Here is a 25,392-nt window from a genome sequence, read left to right as displayed (position 1 = left end):
GCCCAGGGGCCGGGACCTCCGGTGGCACAGGGCGGTGGTGCCATTGACGCCCAGGGGCCGGGACCTCCGGTGACACAGGGCGGCAATGTCGGCGGGGTCCGACCCCTGGTGGGCACAGCACCAACCGTGTTCCCCACCAAGGGTTAGATCTGGCATCCTTAATGATGGTTGCTTCTCTAACCGTAGTTGTGGTCGGATCCTTCTGTCATAAACGGTGGTTGGGGTGAGGATATGGACGCAGACGGGCCCAGGAGGTAAGTGAAAATGATGACTTTTATGAAGGAATCCAGAAGACAGCGCAACGGGGAAACAGGCAATACATGACAAGGATCCGACGAGAGACAAAGACAACAGGTGGGTTTAAATACACATGGGGTAATCAAGGGAATGAGACACACCTGGGAAACAATCAATGGGGAAGAGACAGACTCACAGGGAACAGGACTACACAGAAAAAAACTCAAAAATAAACACACAGAAACATGGATCATGACATTGAAGATGTTTTGCTTTATATTTTGTATTTATTGATTTATCCAATAAAGTCGTCAAAAGGGTTTTTTTCTCTCCTTTTATTCTGTTCGTCTAGATTTTTTCCCATTTTCCCCCCTCTAGCGACAATCAGAAGCTTTGTTCACGTCCGGGGGGTCGGGGGGTGTTAGTGTAACAAAAACTGGACCAATCACACGCGCGGAAAAGCAGGCCCTGTTTTCCATATTGCGGATGTATTTTTGTAGCAGGAAGTGAAGAGTTGTCAAATCATGAGTTTTCATTACGGACAGTGTAGGTCCTTAAGATATGAAATATTGTTCAGTGGTCTCAAATCTGATTCACTGGTTGCATATTGGGAATGAATACAAGGAATAGAAACACTAAAAAAATATTTCCTGGCTTTTGGCTTTTAGAAAAAAAAAATGAAACAATGCTGAGACTGCTCATCTTTCATTTTCCCCTCTCCTCTTATGTGTAGGTAACATCCCTCCTGGTGTTAACCCGGAGGCATACCAGTGGTTCTACAGCGTCGACGCCGACCGGAGCGGCTTCATCAACTCGAAGGAGCTGAAACAGGCCTTGGTCAACTCCAACTGGTCCAACTTCAAGAACGAGACCTGTCTCATCATGATCAGTGAGTCGCACGGCTGCAAACGGTTTAAAAGCCAAAAACGGGGATTCATAAAGAATAAACAGACAATAGATAATATTAGGCATACATTGCTGGTTATGCAAAATTGTCATGAATTCGTGGTATATAGTGATGAGGTAATTGCAGGCAGACCCAGGTTGAAGATGAATGATGATTTTAATGACGATTTAGCTCAAATAGTCAAAGGAACTGGCAGCACAGCTGAGCAGAAAAACTAAGGCTCTACACTGGTAGCAACTAGGGCTGTTGTAAACGAATATTTTAGTAATCGAGTAATCTATCGATTATTCTTACGATTAATCGAGTAATCTATCGATTATTCTTACGATTAATCGAGTAATCGGATAAAAAAAANAATAAAATACATTTAGATTTGCATTTGATTTGTGACAAAATGTGAGAAAGATTGGGAGGGGGAAAGAATACTTTCGTAGGCACACTAATCCAATTGTAAATGTAAACAGATTGAGAGGACATAAAGTGAAACAGAAAGGTGAAAGAGCTCGATGACTCAAACAAAGAATCTACCTTAGTCACTCTATTTTTAAGTGTAGCGAAAGCATTTGACTGCATCTCTCTTTCTCTCTTTCTCTTCTGCGACACAACATGTTTGGTAGATTTCTGGTTTCATCAATACTCGGCAAGTTTTCTCATGCCCATCCAAGACACATTGGAATTACCAATCAAATCAAATCAAATTTTATTCATATAGCACCTTTCAGCAACAAGGCTTTTCAAAGTGGTTTACATTATATAAACACAAAATTACAAAGTCATAGAACACACAGCCAACATTACATTTTGCACATCAGGGTTTTTAGTCTAGATTAAAAGGAACTCAGTGTCTCAGCCGTTTTGCAATTTACTGAAAGTTTTTTCCAGATTTGTGCTGCATAGGAGCTGAATGCTGCTTCTCCTTGTTTGGTTCTGGTTCTGGGGATGCAAAGTAGACCAGAACCAGAACCTGAGGGGTCTGAAAGGTTGATACAGCAACAGCAGATCTTTAATGTATCGTGGTGCTAAACCGTTCAGTGATTTATAAACTAACAGTATTTTAAAGTCAATTCTCTGAGCTACAGGGAGCCAGTGAAGGACTTTAAAACTGGTGTGATATCCTCGAATTTTCTGGTTTTAGTGAGAACGCAAGCAGCAGCGTTCTGGATCAGCTGCAGCTGTTTGATTTTTTTAGTCAGACCTGTGAAGAGGCTGCTGCAGTAATTGATACGACTAGATAAACACATGGATGAGTTTCTCTAGATCGTGCTGAGACATAAGTCCTCTAAAACTGGAGATGGTCTTCAGGTGATAGAAGGCTGACTTTGTGACTGTCTTAATGTGGCTCTGAAGGTTCAGGTCAGAGTCCATCACTACTCCCAGGATTCAGGCCTGATCGCTGGTTTTAGTTGTAATAACTGAAGATGTGCATTGATTCTAGTTCGCTCCTCTTTAGGTCCAAAGATAATAACTCCAGTTTTGTTTCTGTTCAGGTGGAGAAAGTTTTGGCACATCCACACATTTATCTGTTCTAAGCATCTGTTCAGTGATTGGATGGTTCAGAGTCACCCGGTGACACCGTGATGTAAAGCTGTGTGTCATCCGCGTAGTTATGGTAGCTAATCTTATTTCTTGTTATAACCCGAGCTAATGGGAGCATGTAGATATCAAATTGATTGAACCTGGTGGTACCCCGCACATGACTTTTGTCCTCATTGATGAGAAGTTTTTTGTTGAAACCAAGAAATCCCTTTTCTTTATGCAAGATTGAAACAAGTGGAGCACTGGACCGGAGAGTCCGACCCAACTTGTCATGGGGTGTGGTTGGTGGTGGTGAGGAGAGGCGCAGAGAACCCAGGTTATAGTGAAGGTGATGATGAATTTAATAATAATGATGCTCATAACAGTCCAGAACAGGCAGCACGGCAGCAAATTAGCACACAGCTAACACCGGTAGCAACTGATATAAAGACTGTAGACTGAAAACAAGTAACCTCAGGACTTCACAGTTCTACTAAGGAAACTCAATTATAGACGTGCGACGAATGACGCTAACAACGACGAGGATCTGACAAGAGACAGAGACAACACGTGGACTTAAATACACAAGGGGTAATCAAGGGGACGAGACACACTTGGGAGACAATCAACGGGGAAGACGCAGAGACAGAGACTAACAGGGAACAGGATAACGATAAACACAGAAAATCTCAAAATAACTACACAGAAAAACACAGATCACAACACAATTCTCCAGTCGATTCAGTAAAATGTCGTGGTCAACAGTGTCAAAAGCTGCACTGACGTCCAACAGAACCAGCACTGTGGTTATTTCACAGTCTGTGTTTACATGGATATCATTGAACACTTTTACAAGGGCTGTCTCCCTGCTGTGGTGAGCACAAAAACTAGACTGGAAAGAGTCAAAGCGATTAATTATCGTTATGAAGCTATTTAACTGTTTAAACACAACTTTTTCAATAATTTTGCTAGCGAATGGAAGATTGGAGATGGGAGTCTGAGTGAGACGCTCCACCCATCCTCGACTGATCCGACAGGTCCACACCTACAACCATTCAGGTGTAACCGAGTCATTTTCTGTCAACACAGTAGGAGCTGACACACGACACTTCCTCAGCAGACAGACAGGATTTCTGTGTTATATCTTCTACTCCGTGTCTTTGGTAAGGTTCTTTGTTTTGCTTCTTTTTTCATGTTTTTTATGGACAGACTCTTAGGAAATTAAATGTAATGCAGATTAGTTGCCTGATCTTCAGTGTAGTTTTCTTTGAATGCTAAAAAAATTTAAAGAAGAGACTTGATGAATAAAGAAAAAAAAACAATAAAACAATTACAGGAAGTCATGTTACGAGATAAGATCAGTCGCAGCTCTTATAGATGACATAAATATTAATTTTAAGGAAAACTAATACAGAATTGATTGCTTCCTGTCTAAGACCAAAATTACAAACAGAAACAACATCAAAGTAAAACTGGTCAAAAAGAGGAATGCATGGAAAGTCCCAAGAGAGACGATGCCGATCACCTTTTACAGTAAAGAGGCTTGGAGATGTTTTAGTTGGAGAAGTAGCTGCAACTAGTTTAACTCGTAGAGCAAGTTTTAGTCTGAAACTAAAACCCCTAAGGCAGAAGTCATACCAAACCCTAATTCAGAAGTTTATTTCTTCTGCCTTAGGGGCTCATGTACAAAGTACCATTGTTATACTATTGTATTACTCAGAAATACGTCGTTATACTATGCATACTACATGAGAATGAAAACAGTGTCATTGAGTGTTACGACTGGCTCAAGGTTATAACAAAAACAGGAGACCATACAGGGGTTAAAGTGCGGAAAATAAATATTTATGAACAAAAACAACAATGGATTGTGGATGTCAGTATCAGTGGTGTAATGCAAATGCTTGGATGTGTTGTATGAGTGCGTATGGAAGTGTTGAAGTGCAAAAACAAAGACAAAGTCAAATGTGCAAAAGGAGGGGAGCTGGATGCCGAAGGCGACCCAGAAGGTGGAGACAGTCAGGCTTAAATACTCAGTGCTCCAAATCAACCTGACCAGCGACACCTGCAAAGGGGAGGAGCACAAAGACAGACAAAAGCACCTGCAACCCAGCCCACAAGGCCCAGGGCCGTAACATTGAGAAAGGCGATGCTGCAATTGCAGGGTTTCGCAGAAAACTTGCTAAGCCCAGTGGTCAGGGCACTGAGGCAATCCACCATGTTTTTGTATTAAAAGATGTTAAGTAGACAGGAAAAGTAAAATAATACTAATTATATGTTACGGGAAAACATCACTAGTGAAATGCTATCTAAACCCACGACTAGTTTTAAAAACAACTAATCAAAAAATTCATTTAATATGAATATAAATTATTTGCACTTCTGTTTAATCCAAATCAAGTCAGCTGCTCCATCTGGCCCCACAGGGCTTCAGGGGCCCCATAAATGTTGATATTTTCACACAGACCACAGATACATAAATTTAACATTTGTTTATTGAGATTGTCAATGCTGCTAAATTTGACTTAATGGTTTCAGTATACATAAATGAAAATGTTTCAAATTGTTTAATATTTGAATGCAAGACTTTAAGGAGCTGGCAAGTTTACTTCATAAAAGTTCAAAGAACAATCTTCATAGTTAGATCGTTTTGTTACCACAACTACAATCTGATGCTGTGAGTTTAGTCTTTGAGATTGAGCTCTGTTTGTTCACAAATACAAATTAGTAAACTGCAATTATAACTGATTGATTTTTAGGTTGGCCAATTAACTTACTCCCTCTCTCCCAGATTTCATTAAATCTAACACAGAAGCTGTTTGAGGTGCTGATGTTTTTAGCAACAAAAGGGGCCCCTAAGTCAAATTCTACTCAGTCCTGCATGATGAGTTAAATACAGTCTATGTTGCACAGAGATGAGCAACAAACGGGAGATTTAATGTAATCCTGCTATAATGTGGCTTTAGTAGCTCTTCCATTTTGTGTCTGTTGAGTTTTTAACAAGCCCCACAGAAACTGTTTGGTTGCTCGAATTTATGTGAAGAGTTTCTCAGATTGCCACGCAGCTGTGGTCTTACCTTGAAGTAGTGTAGGCTACTCCAAAGAAACATAATTCCACACTGGTGGTTGATGTAAATATCTATACAGGTCAGGTTTTTCCAGTTTAAGTCAAAGGAGGCGTGCGCAATCCACTCTGAGGTAAACTTCAAAAATCAAGCAGTGGCAGCGCGAGGCAACGCACAGAGGCGCCAGCTGTGTGTTTGGTCCGGTCTCCTGGCTTTATATGCATAAACTATAAACTTATCTTTCCTGGTGCCATTGGAAACAGCACAATGCTAGCCATGCTAACTGCCCAAATCATTCACTTAAGATGATAGAGACATTTTAAAATATCAACTCCACAAACATTTTGGTTCTGAAATTAACTGAAATTAAGTCAGTTATATTTTCAAAACTCGTAAAGTTCATATTGGTAGGTCAGAACTTTACCAAAACCAGAGATTATTAGTTGCCCTTGGAAAAAGTCAGGGGCCTCTCCATTGGCTGAAACTGTATCATGGTGGAGGGGTTTGACTGCCCCAGTGCTCCTAGAAGCTATGCTTACTGCGGCTTTATGCCCCTGGTAGGGTCATTGAAAGGCAGACAGGTCGTAGGTGAGGAACCACACAAGGTGCAGCCTGAAGACCCCTTATGACGAGCAATACGATTGGATTCAGTGTTAGCTCGCCCGGATGCGGGTCACTGGGGCCCCACCCTGGAGCCAGACCTGGAGCTGGGGCATGTTGGCAAGTGCCTGGTGGCCGGGCTTTTACCCATGGAGCCCGGCCAGGCTTAGAATGAAAAGGAGACATGGAAGAGAAAGGGAGAAAATAACCAGCACCACATTATCAGCCAACATGGTTTTGATAAACGTGAATCTGCAATTTTACTCTGTCAAACATCCCATATTGGAAAACAATCTAGTTTGCCAAATAAGGTTAGGACTATTAGAAATGTCTTTATCTGGTATATACACATCATCATCCTTGTTTGTAACGTCAGTGGAAAAATTGAGATTATTTTATTTGTCAAGCTGAAACATTTCACTTTGCTTTCTCGGCCTTTAGAATATTAATTCTGTTTTTTCCCTCTTCTCAGGTTGAAATCATCAGGACTTTTATCCAATTAGCCTCCTGACGATTTCCAGCTTCTCTCCTGACCCTCTTTCATCCAAACACACACCGATAAGTGGGCAATCATGACCTGGGATGCTCTAAAGGCGCTCCTGAGTAATAAATATTCCACATTGTTTAGCCAGTTCTGGCTTTTTATGGTGTTCGTCTTCCGGGTCTTGGTGTTTCTGGTAGCAGCTCTGCGGGTGTGGGGCGACGAAAACCAAGCCTTTGTCTGCAACACGGACCAGCCAGGCTGCACCAACATTTGTTATGACAGTATCTTCCCCATCTCTCACATCCGCCTGTGGGCCCTGCAGCTCATCTTCGTCACCTGCCCATCGCTCATGGTCGTCGGCCACGTCAAGTACAGGGAGAAGAAAGACATGGAATACACTACCTCCCACAAGGGCAAGCACTTGTATGCCAACACTGGAAAGAAACGTGGAGGCCTGTGGTGGACTTACCTGATAAGAAAGATGGATTTAGCTAAATTTGGTGTCCTTGATTTGACTTTGACATAAGCTAGCTCGTCTTAGCAATTCTGGGGAGAAATCATCAGAAGTGACACTCATACTTTGATTTTTTTTTTTACCAAGTTTGACCCAAATGCATCCCATTTTACAGGTGAGTTTGATCTTCAGGGCAGGCATTGATGGTGGCTTCCTCTATGTCCTGTATTTCATCACCGAGGGTTTCAACATGCCCCGCTTGATCTTGTGCAGGGAGAATCTTTGTCCTGGCCCAGTGGAGTGCTACATATCCCAGCACACGGAGAAAAAGATGTTTATGCTCTTCATGGTGGTCTTCTCTGTGGTCTACATCTTAATGTGCATCTGTGAAATGATTTACCTCATCTTCAAACGTATCAAAAAGCTCATTCTCAGGAAGAAGGATCAGGAAATCCAGAGGTTCGTCGAAAGCCACGAAATGGCCCCTCACTCACATCCAAGGTCGATGTACAGATCTAAATCCTCAGTAAGAGTGGATCCCACAGTATCTCTTCTGAACCTCAACAACATCAAGGTTGAAGAAAAGCCTCTTAAGCGAGTGGAGGAATGGTAGAAGTAAACTGTCCAGAGTGCTTTTGTCAAACTCCATGGAGAGAGGGAGTTCTCCACGTGAGAAAACGCCAGTTGCTTTAAGCAATCTTTTAATGTGGATTTGTAAATAATTTAGATGATATTCTGAAGGACACAATGTGCACCTCTTCTCTCTAAACACGAAGGTCTCCAGTGTGAAAGGATTGTGTGTTTGACTCGTCTTATTTGACTGGTTGTTGTGTTGTGATTGTAATTGTATTCTGGTTGCGCTGACTGTAATATATGTGTAAATAACTACAACACAAACAAATAAATGAATGTGGCCACTGATGAGGATCTAAGCATTGGCTACAACTTTAAATATTATTGAACAATGCTAAGCATTTTCTAGTACAACTGAATGACTCGGTTGGATTTGTCTCAGGTAAATAGTCTTATCACAGCCTTTCATTACAACTGCTTGACAATAAAAGTTAATAATTTTCATGTAGCCGAAAAGTTGTATTTTAATAAACCTATTTTAATCGTGATTTAACAAAGAAATAGTCAAAAAATAGAGTTTTAAAGGGGGATAAAAAAATATACAAGATGATTTGCTTTATATTTTGTATTTATTGATTTTTCCAATAAAGTCGTTTACTGACAAATGAAAAGTTTATTGGAGTTTATTCTTTGTGATAAAACTACATATTTCTTTCGATGAAGAGAAAATCGTCGTTCCGCATTGTCANGCCGGAACACGGTGCGCTAACTAATAAAACATAAATTAACGAAGCTTCGAGGCAGGTAAATTTTCCTCGAGGAATTTTAGTAATCGAGGTACTCGAATCATTCGAGGAATCGTTTCAGCCCTAGTAGCAACAGAACTACTGGGACTGAACAAGTGAGCTGTTGTTGGCATAGGACAAAAGACGGTTCCACTGTGACGACTCTGAAAACAGTAATCACACTCAACAAAACGACAAGGACCTCACAAAGACACAGTGACACAGGTGACATTAAATACACAGAGGGTAATCAGGGAACAAGACACCTGGAAACAATCAAGGGGAAGACAGGACAACCCGGAGACTCACTAGACACTGAAACTAAAACTAAACACACAGAAAAACTCAAATCCTCACAAAAATATTATTAAAACAAGAACAGAAGCTGTTATATTGGGATTGGAATTTCTTATATAAGGTGCTACAACAATTCGGTTTTAACAAAACATTTATCAAAACTATTCCATCGTTATCTTACCAACCCACAGCTAGGATCAAAATTAATGTGAACCTTTCAAAAGCATTTACATTACAACGAGGGTGCCCCAAGTCTGCTCCATTATCCTGCTATTATGTGCGATATATTTGGAACCTTTAAGCCAATGGATAAAACAGAACAAAAATCTAAAGGACATACGCTAGGAGGGAGGGGAACAAAAGATAGAATTATTCGTGGATGATGTTTTGATTTACCTATTTCAACTAGGCAGGTCGCTTTCAGCACTAATGGATAAGTTTGGTATGATGTCAGGTTACAAATTAAATACAAAGAAAACCCAAGTTTTCTCCTTCAACTATTCACCAGATTAATTAATTAAAAGAAAATTTAGCTGGGATTGGGATTCAAAATCTTTGAAATACCTCAGAGTATTTCTGTCTCATGACTTATCTGAACTAAAGTCTTTAAACTTTAGCTCTTAATGTCTAGAATAAAATCAGATATTGGAAGCTGGAGTTTAATCCCTTTTACAAGCTTAACATCAAGAGTAGAAATGATTAAAACAAATGTATTAACAAGGTCTGTGAAAGACTGGCGACCTGTCCAGGGTGAACCCTGCCTCTCGCCCGGAATGTTACCAGGAGATAAGCACCAGCACTTCCCGACTCCACTAAGGGACAAAGGTATATAGAAAATGGATGGATGGATATTAACAAGGTTACTGTATTTATTTACAACTCTCCCAGTTGAAGTGACAGATAAAGATTCTGCATAATGGGATAAAATCATATCGAGATTCATATGGCAAGGAAGGAGACCACGGATCAGATTTAGAACTTTGCAGTTACCGAAGGACAAAGTGGGGTTAGCCTTACTCTCTCATAACCCTTGCATGTAGAAATGGGGTCCAACCGACCCTACACACGTAAAACTTGTATCATTTGCCACAGTTCTCTACGTTTACCTCAGTCCTTGCACGCACAAGGGTTAAGAGCTACTATGTTGCAACACAGCTTGGTACTCTACTGAATATAAGCAATCCATCATACGCTGCAAAATGGAAAGATATAGAATGTGCTATGTCACCCACGATACCTCTACAAGCCATAATAAATAACAAATTGAGAAAACACTAAATTGAGGATTTGTCTCCTCCTTAAGGAGGTACCTATATGGTACCCTATTGGCAGGATTTAAAGAATTGTATGGATAAGGTGCTGGGGTGAGTATTCCATTCACAGTTGATGTTCTGCTCATGGGAAGAGGGATGGAAAGATTAAGAAGAGCAGCTGGTATAGGATTATGTTGGTAGTGTAGCAGCATAAATGGTACGCTGCCACTTTAAGGCCAATTTCAGCTGCTGCATATAAGCAAGCCTTCACCTGTCATGAGGCTGCTTGTGTCATGACGTCTCCATCTGCTTCTGTCGTTTGTTAAACTGTGCTGGCCTCCTTTGTTGCACCTCCAACATCTGGACCAATCTGTCCATCCGTTTGTTTGTTTGCTGGCGGTAAGCTGCACAGCATAGGCGGAATTGTAGATCTGTTTATCTGGCAGTGTGGTAACTTACCAGGTCACAGCCTCCTGATGAGTCTCTAATCAGCATTACACCTGGAGTGAGGCTCGCTGCTGTTTTGCCTACCAATAAAGAAATGTTTTAAAAAACCAACCTGAACTTTCCCTGGGAGCACTGATGGCACTATCAATGGGATAAAGTGAAATATTGTAGTGCTATTGTACCACTGTTTTACTCATATTGTTTCATTTTTTGTCTTTCTTTTAGGGACTGAGGCTACTGTGGTGGTGGTGTCTTGTGTGTTTTGTTGGAGCACCTTTTTCTTTGTTCGCTGTGTTTTGTGGTGTCCAGGGTGATCCCCTTTTTCTGCACTGGATGTTGTCACTTCCCTCACTACTTCACCTATTAGTAAGCCTCAGTTTCCTTTGAAATTTAAACATTTTATCATAATAAATGTTGTCAAATGCATTCACTGTTTTAACCATTCAATTTCAGGTTATTATTAATTTAAAAACATATTAAAGTTTAATAAATTTTTGTAGAACTTTCTGAATCTCGTCTCCTCATTTCCAGCAGAACTTATCTGTGTCCTTATTACATTACATTTTCCTGGAGTTATTCCAGGTGGCATTGTTGGTTTCCCATATTGTAAACTTTAACATCCTATATTTGGATTTCATAATAAAGAAAATCCACCCCAGGTTGCCACAGTAGCAAGCAAAAAAGCCATTACTAGGAACTTCCTGAAGGCAGAAGCTCCTAAAAGGGAAGATTGGGTTGATGTAATGCATAATATTTATATTATGGAAAGGCTGACTTTCCCATCAGATTAGAATCTGGAAAATTTAAGAATTATTGGAAAAATTGGCAGGGTTTTATTTCACCAAGGAGATCAGACTTTGTTGAATGACATTGTGGGATTGGGTACCGTTATAGTGCTACAAACTGTAAATAGTTGTTCACAGTTCATTTCCAGTGAGAAGAGATTTAAAATCGTGATGACTTGGAAGAGAAGAACGGACAAAAAAAAACTAATTTTGTTTTGTTTTTGTTTTTTTGTTGTTTTTTTAGTAGTAAGTGTATGGGTAGATTGGGTAATATAGATTGGCCAAGTTGTTTTGTCCAATGCAGGTACAGAAGTTATGTGCAGCTTCTCTAGAATGGTGTGTATAGAACATTTGGAAAAAAGAAAAAAACAAATTGTAAAGTTTGGATGTATACTTGTATGGAAAATAATTTTCAATAAAATTTGCAAAAATTATTTAAAGAAAGTCAAAAACGGAGTAATCGGTTATTAGCATGTTGACAGTTCAATGACACAGCGGTGTGGCGGTTTTCCCCTCCAGCAGAGTGGCATAAACATAACCTGGAAAAACAGACATTAGTTCAAGCATAAGACATTTTTAAACTTTAGAACTTTAGCTCAGTATCTAGTCTGGGGAGGAACAGGAATGTTCTGTCTTGATTCCTGCTCCGTTCCGATTACATTTGCTGGCAGGGACCTAATGTTACATCATGAAGCTTCTCTAAATAATAAATGCCCTGCTAGTACATGTGGATGACTGTGTCTTTGTGTCTTGGGTTTGTGTAATAACCTTTCCATTTTCCAATGACACATTGAACTATGACTTTTTGTGTAGGTTTGGTTATTGTTTTACAACCAAAAACTTGTCTTTGTCCTGTTTTTTAGTGTCCCTTTATCTTCAACATGCTGTTTGTTAACTAACAAGCCTCTGAGACCTTCAAAGAACAGCTGAATTTGTCCTGACATTAACTTCAGTTACTCTATTGACTTTTTGGATTCCTTCTGAATGAAACTGGTTTATTTTTGTGCCTCAATTTTCTGTTTTTTCTTAGGGAAGTTGGGAAATACTCAAAAATCTTCAACTTCACAATTACAGTGTCATAAATTGTAGTGGTTTGTAACATTAAGTCAAAAATAAAATACATTTAGATTTGCATTTGATTTGTGACAAAATGTGAGAAAGATTGGGAGGGGGAGAGAATACTTTCGTAGGCACACTAATCCAACTGTAAATGTAAACAGATTGAGAGGACACAAAGTGAAACAGAAAGGTGAAAGAGCTCGATGACTCAAACAAAGAATCTACCTTAGTCACTCTATTTTTAAATGTAGCGAAAGCATTTGACTGCATCTCTCTTTCGCTTTCTCTTCTGCGACACAACATGTTTGGTAGACTTCTGGTTTCATCAACACTCGGCAAGTTTTCTCATGCCCAGCCAAGACACATTGGAATTACCAATCAAATCAAATCAAATTTTATTCAGCAACAAGGCTTTTCAAAGTGCTTTACGTCATAAAAACACAAAATTACAAAGAAATAGAACACACAGTCAACATTACATTTTGCACATCAGGGTTTTTAGTCTAGATTAAAGGAACTCGGTGTTTCAGCTGTTTTGCAATTTACTGAAAATTTGTTCCAGATTTGTGATGCATAGAAGCTGAATGCTGCTTCTCCTCGTTTGGTTCTGGTTCTGGGGTTGCAAAGCAGACCAGAACCACAACCTGAGGGGTCTGAAAGGTTGATACAGCAACAGCAGATCTTTAATGTATTGTGGTGCTAAACCGTTCAGTGATTTATAAACTATTTATGTATTTCATCACAGAGGGTTTCAACATGCCCCGCTTGATCTTATGCAGGGAAATATTTTGTCCCTTCACAGTGGACTGCTACATATCCCGGCCCACGGAGAGAAAGATCTTCATCCTCTTCATGGTGGTCTTCTCCGTGGTCTGCATCTTAGTCTGCATCTGTGAAATGATTTATCTCATCTTCAAACGTATCAAAAAGCTCATTCTAAGGAAGGAGCAGGACATTCAGAGGTTCTTCGAAAGTCACGAAATGGCCCCTCTCTCACATCCAAGGTTGATGTACAGATCTAAATCCTCAGTAAGAGTGGATCCCACAGTATCTCTTCAGAACCTCAACAACATCAAGGTTGAAGAAAAGCCTCTTAAGCGATTGGAGGAAAGCTATTCATAAACCTATTTTAATCGTGATTTAACAAAGAAATAGTCAAAAAATAGAGTTTTAAAGGGGGATAAAAAATATACAAGATGTTTTGCTTTATATTTTGTGTTTATTGATTTTTCCAATAAAGTCATTTACTGACAAATGAAAAGTTTATTAGAGTTTATTCTTTGTGATAAAACTACATATTTCTTTCGATGAAGAGAAAATCGTCGTTCCGCATTGTCACAAGGTGACATAGTGAGTGACTCATTTAGTAAGTATTGGGTTGGATGTACAGTAGGGAGGGGCTTGTTGTGTTTTTTTCTCTCTCCTTTCTTTCTGTTCGTCTACATGTTTTCTCCCCCTCTTGCGTCCAATCAGAAGCTGATCTCACGGGTGGGGGAGGGGGGGGTCAGCGTGACAGAACAAACGGACCAATAACACGCGCGGAAAAGCCGGCGCTGTTTTCCATATTGCGGATGTATTTTTGTAGCAGGAAGTGAGGAGTTGTCAAACAAATCATGAGTTTTCACTACGGACAGGTAGGACAACTTCACGTTTTTCTTTTGTTTCTTGCTATAGTGACATATTTAATGGTGTAATTAGTGGATTGTGTGTTCCGTAGCTTTCGTGTGACCCCGCCAGTTGTTTATGTTACACCACAAACGACTGTTATTCATTTGTTAGCTGAGGGGTTGTTCCTGTCTCGATTGTGTAGTATGTTTAGAAATATAGGCCCACTGTCAGCAAAACTACTCAGCAATAATTTTAATCTATATAGTTTATATGTGTAAGAGTTAAAATGAATGTGATTTCGTAATATTCTAAAAGTTCGAAGTTGGCTTAATAATAAACTAAACTGCGCGTCCTAATTTGAATGTGTGTGAATCACCCGAGTTTCCGTACATGGCCTCTGGACCCACTTTCTGAATGTTTAAAATGTTTCCTCGGTGTTTCGTGAAATTTAATAGTAGCAAGCCATTAATAGAATCAGTTTCAAGTGGAAAAATGAAAAGATTGTTCTCCACGAGTTAAATTTTTATCCTAAAGAATATGAATTACAACACCTGATTAGCCACTAATTATTAATCTATTTTTTTAATAGTTCCTGATATGTGGTTGATTTTCAACAGCTTTATATTTGGACATTACTTTTCAACAATTTGACAAATAAAGCAAAACCGTTTCTATATTATTATGCGCAGTTATGAAATTGTAAACACCTCAATTATGATTAAATCAGTTCATATAAACAGGGAAATATTTAATTTGGGTTATGCATCAATATTGTTGACCTTGACTGAAATGCATTCCTCCACACACTTATTGTTGCTCTTGTAAATATGTGTACTTATTCATCCCTTTAGTATCAATGTATTTTTGAATTTTGAAAACAATTTAATGTCTTATCAATAGCAGGATCTAAATTGTGTATCTTGAGAGAACATACAAACTCCACGCAGAAAGACCCCAGGCTGGGATTTTAACCCAGAACCTTGTCGTTGCAAGGTAACAGCGCTACAAGCTGCACCACTGCGCAGCTCAACTTTCATTTTGTTAAATTTAATTCGTAAGAGCACATCATTAATATGTATATTTGCTGCTTTGTAGCTCCAGAAACTTTCTTATCTCATGCACATTTGCACCATCATATAATGTTACACAATTTATAACGGAAACACTGTTAAGATCTGGTTCTATTATTATATTTTTGTTCGGTTGCCGTAGAATCGACTCAAAATCACTTGAATTCACCTGTTTTCCTTTGTATTGCTTTGTAGGGGTATCCAAGTGGAGGCCACCCACCTCAAGGTAACCCATATGGTGGAGGCCAAGGAGGTTATGGGGGTCCCCCTGGAGGTGGAACAGGCCCCACTGGGGGCCCATATGGAGGTTATGGAGCTCCAGGTTATGGTGGGCAATATGGGCATGGACCTAGTGGCGCGCCTGGTGGTTATGGAGGACAGCCTTATGGAGGACAGCCTTATGGAGGACCTAACCGATACAACGCTCCTGCAGGTAATTCCACTCTGCAGCTGCAGCTCTGTAAAGACTTCTGTAGCTGTAAGAGTAAAATAAAACAAAATAAGACGGCAAGATCAACCTGATACTTCTTCCTTGTTGCTTCTTTCTTTCGCTTCGCGGTGGGATGATTAATAAAAAATGACCTGCGTTCCCAGATAGTCACGCAGAGACGCGGCTCAATTTGTGGACCCTCTGCAGGTCACATGAAGCTGGAGTAATGACTCTCTGGTGAAACAGAGCGAGGCCTAAGCAGAAGTCGGAGACGGATGGGCAGGGAGCGTGTGTTTTGTGTGTGTGTGTCTGATTTCATCAAATTCTACGTTTCCATCTCTTCCCTGCAGAGACAGATGTCAGGATGTCACCTGTCGTTCTTCCCATTCATGTTCATGACAGTCAGCCATCTCTTTACTCCTCCTTTTTGCACACTACACTGTATTTTCTAAGTCTCCATGTATTTTCCACCATATAATCAGGTGGTGACCTCTTGGCCGAGTGCTGTTTCTCTCTTCCTCATGATGGCTTTTCCAGCCCTATTAGGCATATTGACCTGATTTCTTTCTTTCTTTTTTTTCTGGTCCATGTGGAGCAGTGAGTGTGAATGCTGTGGCTTTTCAAAATATTCACACCAAATTTTCACATCACACAAAATCTGTTCAATGTGCTTTTGTGCTATTTGAAATGCAAAATGACATCCAGTTGTCAAGTGGAAGGAAAAGGATACATTTTTTCACAATGCACAGCATTTCTTATAAATAAATATCAGAAAAGTGTTGCATGTTTCTTTTTTGCCACAAAGCACAGCATCTGTCTCGTCCAACCAGAGCATCAAATTTGACATGTTTACTTTGTCCTCTACATGGTTTCTGAGAAACTTTAAATAGAATTTTTTTTTCTTTCAAGTGTTTTTTTTTCTTTGTCCACTTTTCCTTTCAAGCCACATTTTCATTATCGTTGTGATGCTGTTTATTTTTATTTATTTATTTTATTTTATTTTTGTCTTTTATTTATATTTTTTTCTTTTCATTTCTTCTGTGTTTTTCTTTGTTCACTAATGGTCTAACAAACATCTGAGGCCTTCACAGAAGAGCTGGATTAATGTAGGGATTAGATTTTGCACAGGTGAACTCTGTTTACTAGTCAGTTTCTAAGGGGGATTTATTATTCAGGATTTTATTTGGGGGTTTCTACGTAAAAGGGAATAGAGTCCAAAGAGAAAGCATGTAATTGTATCTAGGTTTTAGAGTCGGTCCTTAAGAAATGAAATATTATTCAATGGTCTCAAATCTGATTTACAGGGTGCAGAATGGGAAAGTTTTAATTAAATACAAGGAATAGAAACACTAAAAGAATATTTCCTTGCTTTTGGCTTTTATAAAAAAAAAAATGAAACAATGCTGAGACTGCTCATCTTTCATTTTCCCCCCCTCCTCTTATGTGTAGGTAACATCCCTCCTGGTGTTAACCCAGAGGCATACCAATGGTTCCACAGCGTCGACGCCGACCGGAGCGGCTTCATCAACTCGAAGGAGCTGAAACAGGCCTTGGTCAACTCCAACTGGTCCAACTTCAACGACGAGACCTGCCTCATGATGATCAGTGAGTCGCACGGCTGCAAACGGTTTAAAAAGCCAAAAACGGACGAACCGGTTTTTAGCATGTTGACAGTTCAACGACACAGCAGTGTGGCGGTTTTCTCCCTCTGGCAAAGTGGCACAAAAAGCACTGGAAAAATCAGACGTTCAGTCAAGGCACGGCATAAGACATTTTTAAACTTGAGCTCAGTTTCTAGTCCAGGGGAAGAAGGAACAGAAATGTTCTGTCTTGATTCCTGCTCCATTCCGATTACATTTGCTGGCAGGGACCTAATGTTATCTCCGGCCATAATGAGAACAATGTGACCTCTGTGGACCGGTGTTAGAAGCAGAAGGTCTGCGGTGATGGATGGGGGGGGCTGCAGGGAAACGCACTAAAACATTTATGCTTTAGTTTGGAAAGACTGTGAAGAAAAAGTTTTTTTTTTTGTTTTTTTTTGTTTTGTTTTTTTTTCCAGGTTGTTTGTCTGAACTTGTGTTTCTCACGTCTTCTGCCAGATATGTTTGACAAGACGCGGTCGGGTCGGGTAGACTTGTTTGGTTTCTCGGCGCTGTGGGATTACATACAGCAGTGGAGGGCTTTGTTTCAGCAGCATGACAGGGACCGCTCGGGATCCATCAGCGGCACAGAGCTGCACCAAGGTATCCATGTTTCATTACCTTGTCTTAAAGGTGCTGCGGGTCATTTATTTTTTTATATATATATATAAATTCACTGTATACCCCTCACATTTTTTCCACTGCCGTCTCTCCTTTTTCAGTTTTAACTCTGATGGGCTACAAGCTCAGCCCCCAGTTTTCCGAGATGCTGGTGCAGCGCTTCGGCGGGAGGGGCGGCGCCCACGGCATCCAGCTGGACCGCTTCATCCAGGCGTGCACGCAGCTCCAGAGCATGACGCAGGTGTTCAGGGAGCGAGACACCGGCATGACGGGCAACGTCCGCCTCAACTACGAGGACTTTCTCGCCAGCGCCGTCACGAGGCTGATGTGAGCGCGGCTTCGCCAACGAGCCCCGCTCACAGCCGTCGGAAGGCGCGCCGTCATTTGGCGCGCAGGCCGACAGCCGCTCGGATTTTCCCCGTGCTTCGCCAGAGGTGCCTCCCACCCCCACACCCACCACGTTGCGGTATATTCAGCGTAGCGGCAGTCGCTGCATTTAATTTGACGGTTAGAAGCCTGACGTTGCACTACGCATGAGGTGCAGAACCTTTACTGGCACATTCACTGTGTGACGGGGTTTCTAAGATGTTCATCTACATAAAACCAGTCTGACCAAGGATAATGGTTATAGTTAGAGAAGTTGTTGTTTTTTTTTTAAATTTTTTTTTTTTTTTACTTTTTTGCAAAAGTCATGTGGGGCTGAATTTGAGTTAATATGTAATTACAGATGATGGGAACATTACAGTTATTAGATTTATTGTCACACTGAGGCCTCACAGTTTAATCAGGCCTTTTCCAACTAAACCAGTAAAAACGTGTCTTTTTCTTATTTGTTGTTTTTTTTTCTCACTGTGTTTAACACATTAATCAAATATTTCTTTGTATAACTGTAAAGATTACTATGCAGTATATAAAAATATTATGTGGACCTTTTAAAATGGACAAAATTGTGTGCAAAATATGAGTTTTTTTGGAATTCAGCTCAAAGACAATATGAAAAAAATGTATGTTTTCTCCGTAGACTTGAGTTTTGCTTTATGACTTGTGTTGCTAACGAATAAATGTTTTGCCATTTGTACGCATCCTTGATCTTATTTACTTACGTGATATGCATACAAAGCAACTAGAAGCTAGTTTTTTATTTGTTTTTCTGGTGATTTTAACAGTCATTATTTTACTACTAAAATAATGACATGCCAATCAATTTGCACCGGATTTGCTCTGACCGGTGATTGGCAGATCAACACTCAGAGCTTAATGCTCCTAAATCTGGACATAGTTATAATTTCAAGAAAGAACATTAACCAAACTTGATATCTGTAGATGTAAAAGGAAAGCAAGAAAGCAGTTAAATTAAACTGAGTATCCCTATCATGATGAGATGATTATTTTTGTTTTAAAAGTTTTGAAGAATGACTGTCTACACCTTATTCTAGAGAAATATGCCACGATTGACACCTGATCTCAGGATTATAAATGCTCACGATTTTGACAGAAAGTTGAGTCCGACCCTATTTGAGCCTAAAAATGCACATATAGTTACTTTGTTTTCTTTTTGTCAGTGAAGCAGTGTGAAAAAAAATGAATAAGCAGCTGTTTCTCCTTCCCACATCTGGTTCTTTTATTCTTCACCATCTGTCTCCCTGCTTGATTAGTTCGTGGAAAGAATCGTTATGCCTCACTCCGAATTGGGTAGACATGTAATATGAAAATCCTATTGTTATGGTGAGCAAACTGATTATGGTTACGAGTATCATCACGGTTTTGTCAAAATATGCAAAAAGTATTACTACAGATGACGGGTAATTCACAAACGCTGGAAGACAATCGCATAAATGTAGTTTGTAATATCATTACCATGATGATCATTTGCATTTCACAAACCTGGCCTGTATAGAAGAGTTGTGTTTGCAGTTTGCCACTAACTGTGTTATGAAACAGCAAACAGGCCGTTTCAGAATTGTAGTTCGCCTGTATAGTGTCATGGTTTGGCGGAGGACGTGAGCGAAGCCATTCTGTCCGCGTTGACCACGGTTCCAAGTGTGGAGCAGCTGATGTCGGAGCAAGAGAAATGCTTAAAGTTTGGTGAAATCTGATCAGGTCGTTTCAAATTTCAAGAGACCACGCCTTCGGCAAGCAGTTGTTTCAGAGTAGCCGAGGATCTAGGTCCTCCGTACGAAGCAAAACGTAGAATGAGGGACTGATCTTACCAGGCCAGAGTTGAGTTACATTTTTTGTTAATCATTTCCTACAAATTTTCATCACTTCCTGTTGGTCTATCATCCCATTAAAACACTTTATGATTTGTTATTACAATGTAGCAAAATGGGTGGTAGGGGGGGGGACCGAATACTAAAGGACGTGAAGCATGTCCAAAGGTTTAACATGTTTTACGGTTCAGTTCACTGAAACCCATTTCCTTTTGCATGGACCTTTTTTTTTCCTGACTTCTGTGATTCAGCAGTGATGTAAGTTGAGTCCTGTCATCTTTCCCCATGTGTAATGAGGAAACCACTGACCATGCCTGACATCTGTAATTAACTTTAACAAATAGGTTAAAGTTAATTACTTTAGTGTTACGGGGCTGTGACACTCTGCTTTGTCAGGCTCGGCTCATGATTTGGATTGATAGAAATAGCTGCGTTTTTTTTTTTTTATTTGTTTTTTTGTTTGTTTTTTTGTTTTTTTCATTTGCAAAATATTGGCGAGCGCAGCTCTAAATCTCATTTAACGAATAAACGGACATTTATTTAATAAACCCACCGCTGGCAAGTTCAGCTGGTAAAGCACAACTGGCACGGGCAATGTTGTTAGCCTGCGGGAGTAAGTGTGTGTGTGCGTGTGTGTGTGTGGCAGGAGATGAGCACATTTCTCCTTATTTGACAGCACTGATCACATGCCAGTCCTGGCTACTGCGGGATGCAGGGGTTTAAAGAATGATTTCAAACATTATCACCCACACAAGATTCAACTTAATCACAATTCCGTTTTCATTGAAACTAATTTTAACAAATCTGGACATGACTCAGTGTTTTGTTTTTCTCCTCTGGAGCTTTACTACAAGAAACCATTAAGTGAAAGCCAGCCACCGCTCTGTGACAGGCTGCTTTCCGACTGCTATAGATCAACTAGGTGGCGAGGATCATTGTTGTTAAATGGGAAAGTTTCCAGAGTGGGGGCCGAATAATCAGTGTCATCAATCAGACGTAGCTTTGCAAAGAAGGCTTACTGATTCACTACCCAGAAAACCATCGTACCGAGTCTGATATTGCTTCTCCTATTGGGTGAAAGAAATGCACTTTGAGAGAGACGTAGGCTACCACTTTAAATCTGCATTTCTCCATTGTTAGTGAGACGTTTCCTCTGTTTCCTTGTTTTCTTAGTCTTGGTGCATGTTTTAGTATATTCGGGAATCATAACCTGAATAAATGCAAGATGCAGTTTGTAGGCAAATTTCTCTTGCAACATGAAAATAGTTTTTTCATGGCAGTGTAAAGTATTTTACCTTGGACTTTAACTGCCATTTGATCAGGAAAAGTTTTGAGTGTGTTCCTTAAGGCAGTGTTTTTCAACCCTGGTCCTCAAGACACATTGCTTTGCATGTTTTAGATGTTAAAATACGGAGACATGCAGGGCACTGTGCCTTGAGGACCAGGGCTGGAAAACATTGTCTTAAAGTATTTTTGCAGGAATATGGAGTGTTTGCATACCCAAAGCCAGATCCAGATACTGTGTGGTACTCGAGGCGTATGAAGAGGATGTTGTCTGGTTTGGGGTCTTTATCTAGTCAAGACTCAAACCGGTATAAACCGGAGCAGATTGAAGCTGGGATAAGAGCAAAGTCATCCAGGTCTGGAATCCTCCTTCCAGGTTTCTTTAACCTCACATAAATTGTATGTTCTCTGGGTGTGGAAACTTGACTGATTACTCTGGAATCTTTACCACATGTAGCTATGTAAACATTGTTTAATTTGGAAAGTTACCAGTTTCCTATGTTAAGGCTGCTTAGTTTGGAAAGTTACAAGTGTTAAGAGTTTTTTTGTTTGTTTGTTTGTTTGTTTGTTTTTTTAGATTAAACACATGGATCAGATCCCTTGTAATAGAAAGAACTGGACTTGGCAAGGATGGAGACAACAAAGAGAAAAGACCTACACCCATTAAGACTGTGGATTTTTTGTTTATTATATATAAACAAAAGCCAAATTAAATACGAAGATAGATTTCATTACACATCATTTTTAGTCACTGGAAGAAGTAGCTGAGGGAGTACACACTGCTGGGCATTCAGTGCAGTGTACTATATTTACCAGTAGAGGGTGGTAAAACGCAGAAGAAAAACTGGCGAATGACGTTGATACAGGAAGGAAATGGGAAACTCACGGAAATTACGTCTCTCTAGAACAAATGTGTTAACTGCAGAGGTGAGTGTGGTCTTATGAAATGAATTAACGGCGGTCAAAACTTGTCAAAATAAATAGTGTGATAGTAATTTGTTTCTTGATAGACACAGTAAACTAGTAGATTAATGTTCATACTTCCGGTACCCGTCTTGTTAAGATTATGAATATCAAATACTTTAAGCTATCCCACCGACCAGGGTGATGCTGACTTTGTTAGCTGATATTCGTGCATAATTTTATCAAAACGTGTTCGTGTTTTGGGGGGATGGGGGGTTGTGTCGGTTTTTAATTAAACTCATGGTCAGTTTTTGGGCGCGCTCATTCGACTCGTCAGTTTTTGTTTTGCAGTATTTTAAGTCAAAAAATGGCGAACCCTGCTAGAATGTTGAATTATATTACCAGTAAGCAAGGCGAAGCGAACGGTGTCGGACATAAAATGAACTCTGTAATAATAGTAGAGACCAGGTTTTCAATTCGACACTGAGAAAACTGGCGAATTTGCGGCATTGTGATTACTTTTTAACTAATTTGGCTAAGCTGAAGTTTACCGGCTGGTTACATTAAAGATATTAACCCTTTAATATCGGTTAAAAAAATATTGTTTAAGATTTATTGCCCCGTTTGAGGTAAAGCAGCAAATAATCATGATAAAAATTTGCTGTTAAAGGAGAATTAACAGTCCTCCATATGTTAATTCTAAGATTTTGGATAACAGGATATAACATTGATATAGACTCTGCAAATTTCTACAATTGCTTAAATCTAATCTGAAATATAAACAGAAAAAGACGCCAGATTTCACATTAAGTCATAATCAGTTGAAATACTTTTTTTTTTCTTTTTACAAAATTTGTCTCCTTGCTGCTTCTATTGGATTTTTGAGAGTAAGTAGCAGGCAGGTGTTGCTAAACTGCCTGATTAACTAATTATCAACAGGTGGCTCCTCTAGAGAATCTGGAGTTGCAGTCTGCATGCAAAGTGACGCACGCACCTTTTTAGAAACTTATTTTTTTCCCCTTTCTTTTAGATGAATTAAGTCTCTGCTGAGACTAATTGTCATAATCAACTATAATTTGTCAACATCAATATTTTTAATCAACACACTTAATTTTTTATTTCTTAATTATTTTTAATTAATTTGTTTTACACGTTGATGCCTAAAACCATGGAACTGACTGTAGCAACACACCTGTAGAATTGATTAATTTCTGGTTAAAAACACTAGACTTTATTTCCCTGTCATTGGAACCTAATTTGGTTTAACTGTAGGGATCTGGTTTTGACCACAAGAGGGGGCCAGTAGACAGAAAATGTCCACTCTGACATTAGAAGTTGATGTTTCGTAAATAATTTTTTTTCCCTATTACTGTTCTGAAAAGAATAATCTATGCCACAATTTCTCTCTTACTATTATATAATTTACTTTTTTTCTAACCTTCAAGGCACCTGGGGAAATTAAAGCAGCATGTGGCCCGTAGTATGGACTGCGATGCGGACCTACGCGCCGTACGTCACCTTCCCTGTCGCTTTCGTGGTCGGCGCTGTGGGCTACCACCTGGAGTGGTTCATCAGAGGCACTCCCAAACCTCGGGAGGAAGAGAAGAGCATTTTGGAACTGAGAGAGGAAAGAAAGCTGCAGGAGCAGGTGGGAACAGACGGCACTCAGGTGCTTAGCCTTAAAGAGAAACTGGAGTTCACGCCTAAAGCTGCTCTCAACAGGAACAGATCTGAGAAGAGCTAACTCGTGTCGCGGCAGACTTGTTCTTGCAGTTTTATTTTTTCCTCCTCCTTCTTTTTCCATCAAGAGGATGGTTCCCTGGGAACCAAAGAGGTGAACCGGAGGACAAAAATCAACCCACTGTTCTACTCACCTGAGTAGTTTTCACTTGTCACCTCCTGAAGAATCAAAGCCAGCCCGACCGACAGTAAACACATAAAACCAAACACACTCTTGCTATTTTTTGTAACCAGGTACAAATCTTCTATCGGTGAATTTTCATACGACTTGACAATGCATAGATGAACATTTTAATCAAGCCACTCTAATAACATATTTATTGAACCGTTAAGTGTTGATCTAATTGATTGTTTTTACTTGCCCACCTCCACTTACAAAGAAAATCGCTTTTATTCATGTCATATTACAGCAGTATGAGCCAGATATTATTGTGGCTTCATGAATAAGTCACTCCAATTTTCTTTTGGTAGTTTCATTCGAAGATATTTTCAAGCTGAATGTTTCTCAAAGTGAGTGTCCTTTAATCTTTTCTGAATGTTAGAAAAGACGTAGTAATTATCTTGCAGGAAGTTGGAAAAGAAAGACGGCTCTGTGTTGTTCCTTTTATCTCATCTGGCCTTTGAAGGCGTGTGGCAAAACAAACCAGCAGTACAGGAGGTTCCGTTGGAGCTGTAAGCTTTTTAGGAGTATTATTTGTAACCTGAACATGATGCTTTCATTTTAGAAAGTCTGGATGGTTAATACTCCCAGGTGTATAAATTGTGTCAAAGAAATGATATGAAATAAAGGAAATCTATGTTCCTAAATTGAAAAAAGTGTCCGTTGCTGACAAATCACACAAAACTGGCTTAAGATGCTTCACCAAAAAAAACATAATTTATTCCAAATGTATATTCAACATTGCTCCCCAATTTTCCTTTCTTAATAAAAAGTAACTTTGCTCATCAAAAACCTCATTCAGCTCTGAAAAGTTAAACTTATTCCTGAAGGTAAATCAGCTTATACATCTTTACTCTGTTGGATCATGTCAAACATGATCATCGAAAACGCATTGATGCATCTTGAATTTTCACATTTCACCACCATAATTCTATTTGTTAGGATTTTACTTTTGTTTTTTGTATTATTATTGTTTTGTAATCTGAAAAGTGAGGTTTGCATTTGTATTTTGTGCCTTGTATTCCGGTACCCCTGAATACAATCAGAGGAATTGGAGTAACCAACCACAAGCTACAGCTGGTTCACCACAACATAGCCTGCTACAAATGCTAATGTTAGTTAGCATTGCCACTGATGACTGCAGATAAGTGGATTTCCTGTACCGGTAAGCTGATTTTCTGCCATTAGCACGTTGAACAGCATACACGAGGTGGATTGACAGCGCTAAGACCCTCCTCCTGGCTCTGATTGGTTGTTTTTGACTG

The 25,392-nt window shown here is 39.7% G+C and overlaps 4 protein-coding genes across 4 annotated transcripts in view; all 4 read left to right on the top strand.

Moving 5' to 3' along the window:
• The window catches only part of LOC103143335 (gap junction beta-4 protein-like), a 10,995-nt gene extending 4,501 nt beyond the window's left edge, over positions 1–6,494 (top strand). Inside the window, exons 4-6 of the mRNA XM_016675145.1 lie at positions 7–142; positions 971–1,126; positions 6,376–6,494. Coding sequence (XP_016530631.1) covers positions 7–142; positions 971–1,126; positions 6,376–6,494 — 411 coding nt within the window. The remainder of the gene's footprint in view (positions 1–6; positions 143–970; positions 1,127–6,375) is intronic.
• On the top strand, positions 3,746–8,190 carry LOC103143325 (gap junction beta-4 protein-like). Its single transcript, XM_007559806.2, has 3 exons — positions 3,746–3,822; positions 6,797–7,281; positions 7,439–8,190. The coding sequence occupies exons 2-3, from the start codon at positions 6,897–6,899 to the stop codon at positions 7,873–7,875; spliced, it is 822 nt and encodes a 273-aa protein (XP_007559868.1). The 5' UTR covers positions 3,746–3,822; positions 6,797–6,896; the 3' UTR covers positions 7,876–8,190.
• A 5,819-nt stretch (positions 8,191–14,009) lies between these two features.
• Positions 14,010–18,909, top strand: pef1 (penta-EF-hand domain containing 1). Its single transcript, XM_007559805.2, has 5 exons — positions 14,010–14,095; positions 15,335–15,572; positions 17,019–17,174; positions 17,669–17,812; positions 17,932–18,909. Exons 1-5 carry the CDS (start codon positions 14,075–14,077, stop codon positions 18,159–18,161), a joined length of 789 nt encoding a protein of 262 aa, XP_007559867.1. The 5' UTR covers positions 14,010–14,074; the 3' UTR covers positions 18,162–18,909.
• Positions 18,910–22,116: 3,207 nt separating this feature from the next.
• On the top strand, positions 22,117–24,779 carry smim12 (small integral membrane protein 12). The gene is made up of 2 exons (XM_007559804.2): positions 22,117–22,251; positions 23,673–24,779. Exon 2 carries the CDS (start codon positions 23,696–23,698, stop codon positions 23,969–23,971), a length of 276 nt encoding a protein of 91 aa, XP_007559866.1. The 5' UTR covers positions 22,117–22,251; positions 23,673–23,695; the 3' UTR covers positions 23,972–24,779.
• Positions 24,780–25,392: the final 613 nt, after the last annotated feature.

Source organism: Poecilia formosa, unplaced genomic scaffold, assembly GCF_000485575.1.
Source record: "Poecilia formosa unplaced genomic scaffold, Poecilia_formosa-5.1.2 Scaffold107, whole genome shotgun sequence".
NCBI classification, from domain to species: Eukaryota; Metazoa; Chordata; class Actinopteri; order Cyprinodontiformes; family Poeciliidae; genus Poecilia; species Poecilia formosa.
This window is presented reverse-complemented; position numbering and strand designations above follow the sequence as displayed.